The following is an 8,408-nucleotide window of genomic DNA, read 5'->3' as shown; positions in this document are numbered from 1 at the left end:
ACTGGGCGCAGGGCTCGGGTCCCAACGAGGACCCCGAGCTTGGCACGGCCGCGCTGCTGCCCCGACTCACCTTGGAGACCCGCCTGCAGCGGGAGAGAAGCCTGGGCCCCTGCGGGTCCTTGCGAGAGCGATGGGAGCCAGAGGACGAAGTCGAGGCGGCGCTGGAGAGGGATCTGGAACTGGGCGTCGGGTCGGGCCTGGAGTCGCCCTTCCCCGGGGCCGGTGCTGAGGGCAGGATCCTGGGAGACGGCCTGGAAGACACTGAGGACCTGGCGCGGCTGCGGTGAGCCGCTGGCTTCAAATCTGCCCTCTCGCTTTCCCAGTTCCTCCATCCCACCAGACCCCACCTTTGTAGATGTACAGACCCTATGCGTCCTAGAAGGGATGGTGCCAAGGAAACAAAGGTATTCTTGCGGGAAGGGGTCACCCCAAGTGAGGGGTGCAAGTCAGGCTCACTTCCTGGGACTGCCCTGGGTCAGCAGAGGTGCCCTGTGAGGTGGGCAACTTCCCTAACAGTCCAGCCCCTGTGCTATGAACGAGACTGGAGAGGTGTCCCTACAACAGCGACCGCACTAACCCACCACCTCCTTCGCCCGCTCCTCACCCTCTGCCTGCTGTCCCCACAGGCTGGTGTGTGACAGCTCGGTCCTGCTGTGCCTCAAGAAGCGGTTTCACCTGGGCCGCATCTATGTACGGCCGGAGAGGGCAGGGTGGGCAGGAGTTGTCCCCGTCCCCCCCCACACACACACAGAGGGGCCCCCTGCTCCCCTGGAGCGTCTCTCTCCACCTTGTGCCTGGGCTGGACGGTGACCCTCTCTGGGGACCTGAGCAGGGGAATGGCGGGTTGGGCTGGAAGCACCGGCACCCCACTCCAGTGGTGTCCCCGCTGCCCCTGCCGTGTTCTGATGCGAGCTTGTGCTTTCTTCCCAGACTTTTGGGGGCCCCCTCCTGCTTGCTCTGAACCCCCACCAGCCTCTGCCTCTCTTCTCACCTGAAATCCTGGCCAGCTACCACCCCAGAAAGGCTCCCAACACCACCCCGTATGTGACTGCTCCAATGACCCTGTGCACCTCCCAGGCAGCTAGGCCACATGTCCGTGGACTGAGGTCCTGGGGCCTGTGGGGCATCCTGCCCAGAGGCCCACCTCTGATGACCCCCTCACTCACCATCCCCCTCCTCCCCCAGACACGTCTTTGCAATCGCAGCATCAGCCTACAGCCTGTCCCAGAACCCCCGGCAGGACCCCTGCATCGTCCTGGGGTGAGTCCCACCTGACCACGCAGAGGTCTGGCAGGGCAGGGACATGAGGTCACGCATCTGCAACTCCTGGACTGGCCCTCTGCTGGGCCACAGCGCTGGACCTGGTCAGGGCTGTGTGCCTGGCTGAGGTCATTGCATATGTCCCTTGAAGTGGCATCTCGGGGACTTCTGTTTGGTTTCGGCGTCTCCCTCAGGGTCAGTGTCACTTCCAGGTGACAGATCCCCACTTCCCAGGCTCAGTGGGGTGGCTCTGTGTGCCCTCATGGCCCCACCCCCACCCTTACCTCCTCCCTCTGGCAGCGGGCACAGCGGCTCAGGGAAGACAGAAGCTGCCAGAAAGATTGTCCAGTTTCTGAGCTGCCTGGAGCAGGAGCAGATGCAGGATGGAGGGTGGCAGGTGAGGCCCAGGCTGGAGGCTCCTGTAGACAGAGCCAGCTGCCTGTCTCCCTCCGTGGGCTATTTCCCAGGGGTCCAAGGGGGACCACCCTTCTCCCTGGCTAGGGCAAGGTGGTGGTCTCTAGCCCTCTGGCTTCCTCTGGGTGAGACCCAGGCATCGCCTACTCGAGGAGGAGGGGGCAGAGCTCTTCTGACGACACTGGCCCCACGTAGCCAGCACAGCCTGCAGCTAAGCACCCTCAACTAGGGTACCTGCCAGGTGGGTCCCTCTGCCCAGGGATGCTCAGTCCCCCTGCCCCCCCAGCTGGATGCTGTGCTGCGCATGCTCAGCAGCTTTGGCCACGCCAAGACCATCCTCAATGACAACGCTAGCCGCTTCGGCCAGGTCTTGGGCCTCCACCTGCAGCAGTGAGTGACGGGGTCCAGGTGGCCGGGGCACCGTGGTCAGCTGCTCTTCCTGGGAACCTGAGACTGCAGCCCCTGGGAGGGTCCATTCCATGTGGGACCCTGGGTTGTGCGCACCTCGGGCACCCCACCTCGTCTCCTGTGCCCACAGTGGGGTCATCGTGGGAGCTTCTGTGTCACATTATCTGCTGGAGACCGCCAGGGTGGTGTTTCAGGTAGGGGTTCCCAGAGTGGTCCCTAAAGCCCGGCCCACCGCTCCCCCTAAGGCAGTCCTTCTCTCCCAAGGCCCAGAGCGAGCGGAGCTTCCATGTTTTTTACGAGCTACTAGCGGGACTGGACCCCACAGCGTGGGAGCAGCTCTCCCTGCAGGGGCCGGAGACGTATTACTACCTTAACCAGGTGGCTGCAAGGTCCTCCAAGTCCGGAGAAAGGGAGAGTGACCTGCCTGGAGAAGGCTCTCAGCCCTGTGCTGTGCTCTGCAGGGCCGGTCCTGCAGGCTTGGGGGCAAAGAGGATGCCCAGGACTTCACGGAGCTGGGGAGGGCCCTGCAGGCACTGGGCTTGTGCCCTGAGGAGCTCACCGCCATCTGGGCCGTGCTGGCTGCCATCCTGCACCTGGGCAACATCTGCTTCTCCTCTTCAGAGGTGGGCACCCCTGTGGGCAGAGGCCGGGCCTGCGCAGTCAGCCGGGGCTCGCTTGCGTAATCAGGGCAGGGTGATGATGGTGCCAAGCCCTTGTATGTAAAGCGCACATCCCCGAGGTGCCCTGAAAGGCAAGGCACAGTCCCGTCATGTAGATAAGCTGGCCCCAAGCTTCTGCATCTGTCTCATGCCGCTTAAACTGTGTGCTGACTCCTGAGAACGCCTGGCACGAAGTGGGCAGTTGGTATGTGCCTCGCACTCTGTGAATCACTTCACTGTGCTTTCTGGTTTCGCTGTCACGGCCACACTGCAACACGAAGGTGGCGGTTTCCCTCTCACAAGGAGGCAGTGGAGGCTCGGAGGGAAGGAGACTGCCCTGCTAGCGAAGGTGAAGTCGGGGCTTGCAGGCAGGGCCTGGACCTAGCGCCCAGCTCATACCAGTCCAGGTCACCTCACAGGCTATCGTCCCTCTGGGTGACAGGGCAGCTTGTCCGTCCCAGTAGAGTTCTCCTTGTCCCTCCCCTCTCTGCCCAGCGGGAGTCCCAGGAGGTGGCTGCTGTGTCCAGCTGGGCCGAAATCCACACGGCAGCCCAACTGTTGCGGGTGCCACCAGAGCGCCTGGAAGGGGCTGTCACCAAGAGGGTCATGGTGAGCGGAAGGTTCTGGGGAGGCAGGCTGGGTGAGCCCCGTGTGCCACAGCCTGATGTCCTTCCTCTGGCCTCCAGGAGACACCCTATGGCCGGGTCTCGCGGTCCCTGCCTGTGGAAAGCGCCATCGATGCCAGGTGGCCCTGGGAACAGGGGCGCCGGAGCGGGGGCTGGCGATGTGCTCTGCACGGCTCACTCATGGTGCCCGCAGGGATGCCCTGGCCAAGGCCCTGTACTCGCGGCTCTTCGGCTGGCTTCTGAGGAGGACCAATGAGCGGCTGGCCCCGCCCGGGGATGGAGGCAGCATGGGCACCATCACAGTCGTGGACACCTATGGCTTTGAGGTCACCCGTGGGGGTGGGGCCCAGGACGGGTGCCCGTTCCATTGTGATGTATCTCTGGACCCCCGCACTCCAGCTCTCCCTGCTGGGACAATCCCGAGTTGCTTGCCAGCTTGACAGTGTGCCTGCTTCTAGAGACAGCTACTGGGTGGCTGCTGGGCTTAATTTTAAGAAGGGACCAGCAGTTAGCATAATGGCTACGTTGCTGGACTCCCATATTGTCGACCGCGGTTTGAGTCCTGGATCCAGTGGCTTAAACTCATGCCAGGCGTTTGTGCGTGCGTGCCCAAGATCCCGAGAGGAGAATGGACGAGAAGGGATTGCGGCGTGGCCATCCCCCCTGGGGAGTGATTTCTCGCTTCCTGTCTCTCTGTCTCTCTCTGTCTTTCTGGCAAGCGCATGTGCCCTATAGCAAAAAAAAACTCTCTCAAAAAAAACATTATTTAATTTTATTTATTTTCTTATTTTTAAAAATTTGACCAGAGAGAGAAACAGAAAGTGAGAAAGGAAGCCCAGGTCTGGAACTTGAACCACGGTCGCCCATATGGAAGTATCCAGCCCCTTAACCACCACACCACCCGCTGGTCCTGACAAAAAGCCCTAATGCTCTTTTCCACTCACCTCCAGCTGCAAGTTACTGAGAGGAGGCTGTTTCTGCCTACACCCATGTATATTTCCAGGCAGGGCCTCTGCTTCCTTCTCTCACCCTAGGCTGGACAGCCCAGGACTGCGAGCCCTCCAGGCTTCTCTCTGGGGGTGGCCTGGAGCACTCCCCCAAGCCCCAGCACCTGCCTGTGGTGTCCTGCCCTGGTAGCTCCCGGGTTTGAGTCCTGCCACTCACTAGTTGTGCGGCCTTGGGAAGTTCATTAAGCTCTCTGAGATCTGGCGTTCCCATCTACAAAGTAGGGATCGTAACAGGACCTGGTGGGTTGCGAAGACTTAACGGAGGTGGTCCATGGAGAGCTGCATGCTTGTCCGGTGCAGCCATCCTGCCCGGCTTTGTCCAGTCTTGACAGCAAAGGGTCCCAACTCTGGAGAGCTATGTCCTGGGTGGCCTTGCAGAGATTTGCAGGAGCCGCACAGGCAGTGGGAGACGGGACCCCGACCTCGCGTGCCACACTCCAAGGGAGAGGGAAGAGGAGAGATGCCTAAAGGCCCCTGAGTTGTCACAAGCTCTGTACCCCTTTCCAGAGAATCCCGCCTCCCCAGGGCAGCGAGGAGGGGGCTACAGAGACAGGAGGGCCCTGACCCTCGGTCCCTGATGGGCTCTGCTGATTCTCCCGCTGCCCCACCCTCCACCGTGTCCCTGAGCGGGCAGTGACCGTGCTCTCGTGCGTCTGGATGCATGCTCCTCTGGACTCCCATGCGTGCTTTTTGGAGGGTGACCTGACCAGAGGCCCACGGGTCCACCCAGTGCTCAGGCAGAGGGCAGGGGTGCGGGCGGCTAGAGGGAGGTCTGCTGTGTGGCTAGGCAGGGCCGAGGTGGCCCACAGGGCCTTTGGACTTGACCGTGTTGGCAGTGGCAGTGGGAATATCACCCGCCCCTGGGCCCTGGAGAGAAGAATGTGGGGGTATGTGGGCACAGCCGTGTGCCAGCCCCAAGGCTCTGTGCCCACCTCGTGAGCATGCCCGCCTCACCGCACACATGCCGCAGGCCCTGCGGGTGAACGGCCTGGAGCAGCTGTGCAGCAACCTGGCCAGCGAGCGCCTGCAGCTCTTCTCCAGCCAGATGCTGCTGGCCCAGGAGGAGGTGAGGGAGCCGGGCCTGGGCGAGGCCGGGGCACCTTGGCATTGCCCAGAGCAGGGCCATGCTTGTGAAAGAGGAGTGACTTGAGAGGAGTGAACCCGAAGGCCCTTTCCGTGAGGTGTCTGTCCCTCTGAGCCTCACTTTACTCATCTGTGAGCTGGGAGGGTCATCCCTGCTTTAGCGCAGTGAGGGCCCCGCACATGTGCCAGACTCCGTAAGTGGCCTGTGCCATCCGTTCCCAGGAAGAGTGTCGGCGGGAGTTGCTGCCCTGGGTGCCAGTCCCCCAGTCTCCGCGGGAGTCCTGCCTGGACCTCCTGGTGGGCCACCCCCACAGCCTCCTGAGGATCCTGGATGCCCAGACAGGGCTCTCCCAGGTGAGGCAGTGATCCTCCATGACCCTCCAGTCGGGCACCGAGTAGGAAGGCCAGAACTAGCAGGGCCTCCCGCGTGGGTGACATCAAGGTTGAGGGGTCCACAGATCCCGAATACAGCCCCTCAGACAACCTGATAAGGCAGCTGCCAGGCAGAAGAGCCTTGGGCTCCCACAGAGCTGGGTTCAAATCCTACCACTGGGTAAGCTTGACAAGATACTTGGCCTCTGAGGTTCTTCGAATCTCTGCTGCAGAAGGGGCTCAGTTATGGTCACTGAGCATATGGGACTGCCAGGGCTCACGAAGGCTTGCACAGAGTCTTCCTGTTGTGGCCAGGTGCCACTCAGGCCTCTGAGCAGTAGGAGCAGACCTCAGGGCCCAGGTGCATCCACTCCACAAATGCTTCCTGACTGCCCCTGTCCCTTCCTAAATAACTCCTGTCCCTCCTCTGACGAGCACTCGGTCCATGTGCAAGTACAGTGTGCCCACGCTAGACCGAGCTCCGCCAGGCTGGGTCCTGTCCCCCAGCCACAGCGCGTGCTAAGGACTTGCTAGGTGACTGGACGAGTGTGTGCGACAGTAACTGCTAATGGTAGGAGAGAAGGCAGACCCAGACCTAGTGCTGGGCCAGCCCCGTCCCTAGAGCTCATGTGACCAGCCGTGGCCCAAATTGTGGCCCCAGAGGCTTGAGAAACATGCCATCATGTGTGCGTGTGCACGTGTGCCCCAAATCCCAGCAGAATGGAAAAGCAGAGAGGACCGTGACGTGACCGTGCTCCATTGAGGGGTGCTTGCATTCTCTCCCTCTTTAATACATGAACAAACCCAGCCCCTCCTGTCTTAGAACAGGAGGGGCTGCAGTGGAACAGGAGAGCAGTGTTCATTTAAAAACCCCTCACCCAGAAACCAGCAGTTAACGTAATGGCTATGTCGCTGGACTCGCATGTAGTCGACCACAGTTTGAGTCCCTGACCCGGTGGCTTAAATTCACGTCGGGCGGGTGTGCATGCGTGCCCAAGAAAGGAGAAGGGATTGCGGTGTGGCCATCCCCCCACCTCTCCAAAACAAACAAACAAAAAAAAACACCTTGCCGAGGGCCAGCAGGTGGCATAGTGGTTAAGGTGCTGGAATTCCCACATGGCCGGCCATGGTTTGAGTCCCAGACCTGGCAGCTTACTTTCTCACTCTCCCTCTCTTCCTTTCTCTGGCAAAACTCATTTGAAAAAATAATATTAACAATAATAATAATAATAAATAATTCTTTAAAAAAAAAAAACCACCTTGCCCATAGGACCAGTAGATGGTGTAATGGTTACGTCACTGGGCTCTCATGTAGTTGACCATGGGTTAGAGTCCCAAACCCAGCAACTTAAAACTCACACCAGGCACAAGTGCGTGTGTGCCCAAGATCCCGAGAGAAGAATGGAGGAGAAGGGATTGCCACGTGGCCATCCCCCCTGGGGGGGGCGATTTCTTACTTTCTGAATCTCTGTCTGTCTTTGTGTCTCTGGCGAGCGCACGTGCCCTGTAGCAAAAATCTCTAAAAAGGAAAACACCCCTCCCAGTGTAGAACCAAATATCAAATCACACTTCAATGGCTCTCTGGCATGTATGTGGGACTGTGTTTGGGGTTTGAGCCTCCCCAGAGGCTGAGGCTGGAAGGTGAACCAGGATTTTCTGTTTAAGTTCAATATAACATGATCCTAAATGTGATCTGAAGTGAGAGGAAAAATAATGTCAAATAGTCAGACGTGATTATAATAGCTCATTGATTACTGTAGTATTAATATTAGCATTAATAGATAGTACTGATATAATGTGTTATAATAATATATACTATTTGTTTAATACACATACATATTTGAAGTTCCTTAATGGACAATGCATGGTGTTAATTTGTAAATGGTTTTCATCTTGCATTTTAAAAAGTTTTATTAAAACTTGTCACTCATGGGGCCAGTAGGTGGCATGATGGTAAAGGTGCTGGGCTTGCCCATAGTCTGCCACAGTTCGAGTCTCGGACCCAGCAGCTTGAAGATCACACCAGGCCCAAAATCCCGAGGAGAATGGAGCAGAAGGGATGACAGCGTGGTCATCTCCCCGGGATGATTTCTCACTTTCCCTCCTCTGTCTCTGTCTCTCTCTTCAGTGAGTGCACGTGCCCTGTGGCAAAAACCTCAAAACAGAACTTGTCACTCATCTTTGAGGTTCCAGGGCCACTGGCGTAATCACCCAGCATGGTTCAAAGGTCAGCAACATCACTTAGGTCTGTCATTTCAAATGTGGCTCGCTCTTTCTTTCTTTTTCTTATTTCTTTTGCTATAGAGTACTACACTAACCAGAGAGACCAGGGAAGTGAGAAATCACCCCCAGGGAGGATGGCCATGCCACATCCCTTTTCCTCTCAGGATTTTAGATGCATGCACTCATGCCTCGTGTGATCTTCAAGTTGCCTGGCCCAGTACTGAACCCATGTGGGACCCAGTGCCTTAGTCACCATGCCACCTGCTGGTTCCCGTAGTGCATGTGTGCTTGCTTGCTTTCCTTCTTTCTTTCTTTCTTTCTTTCTTTCCTTCTTTCTTTCTTTCTTTCTTTCTTTC

At 58.3% G+C, this 8,408-nt stretch overlaps 1 protein-coding gene across 1 annotated transcript in view; it reads left to right on the top strand.

Moving 5' to 3' along the window:
• The window catches only part of MYO15B (myosin XVB), a 42,485-nt gene that overhangs the window by 2,961 nt on the left and 31,116 nt on the right, over nucleotides 1-8,408 (top strand). Inside the window, exons 5-18 of the mRNA XM_027770814.1 lie at nucleotides 1-283; nucleotides 627-690; nucleotides 931-1,040; nucleotides 1,186-1,260; nucleotides 1,561-1,657; nucleotides 1,961-2,064; nucleotides 2,213-2,276; nucleotides 2,347-2,460; nucleotides 2,544-2,705; nucleotides 3,237-3,350; nucleotides 3,428-3,486; nucleotides 3,561-3,693; nucleotides 5,345-5,440; nucleotides 5,680-5,811. The exon at nucleotides 1-283 is cut by the window's left edge and continues 405 nt beyond it. Of these exons, the coding sequence (XP_027626615.1) occupies nucleotides 1-283; nucleotides 627-690; nucleotides 931-1,040; nucleotides 1,186-1,260; nucleotides 1,561-1,657; nucleotides 1,961-2,064; nucleotides 2,213-2,276; nucleotides 2,347-2,460; nucleotides 2,544-2,705; nucleotides 3,237-3,350; nucleotides 3,428-3,486; nucleotides 3,561-3,693; nucleotides 5,345-5,440; nucleotides 5,680-5,811 (1,607 nt within the window). The remainder of the gene's footprint in view (nucleotides 284-626; nucleotides 691-930; nucleotides 1,041-1,185; nucleotides 1,261-1,560; nucleotides 1,658-1,960; nucleotides 2,065-2,212; nucleotides 2,277-2,346; nucleotides 2,461-2,543; nucleotides 2,706-3,236; nucleotides 3,351-3,427; nucleotides 3,487-3,560; nucleotides 3,694-5,344; nucleotides 5,441-5,679; nucleotides 5,812-8,408) is intronic.

Source organism: Tupaia chinensis, unplaced genomic scaffold (genome assembly GCF_000334495.1).
Source record: "Tupaia chinensis unplaced genomic scaffold, TupChi_1.0 Scaffold000159_1, whole genome shotgun sequence".
In the NCBI taxonomy this organism is placed as follows: Eukaryota; Metazoa; Chordata; class Mammalia; order Scandentia; family Tupaiidae; genus Tupaia; species Tupaia belangeri.
The sequence above is the reverse complement of the archived record's forward strand: the minus strand, read 5'-3'. Positions and strand labels throughout refer to the sequence as shown.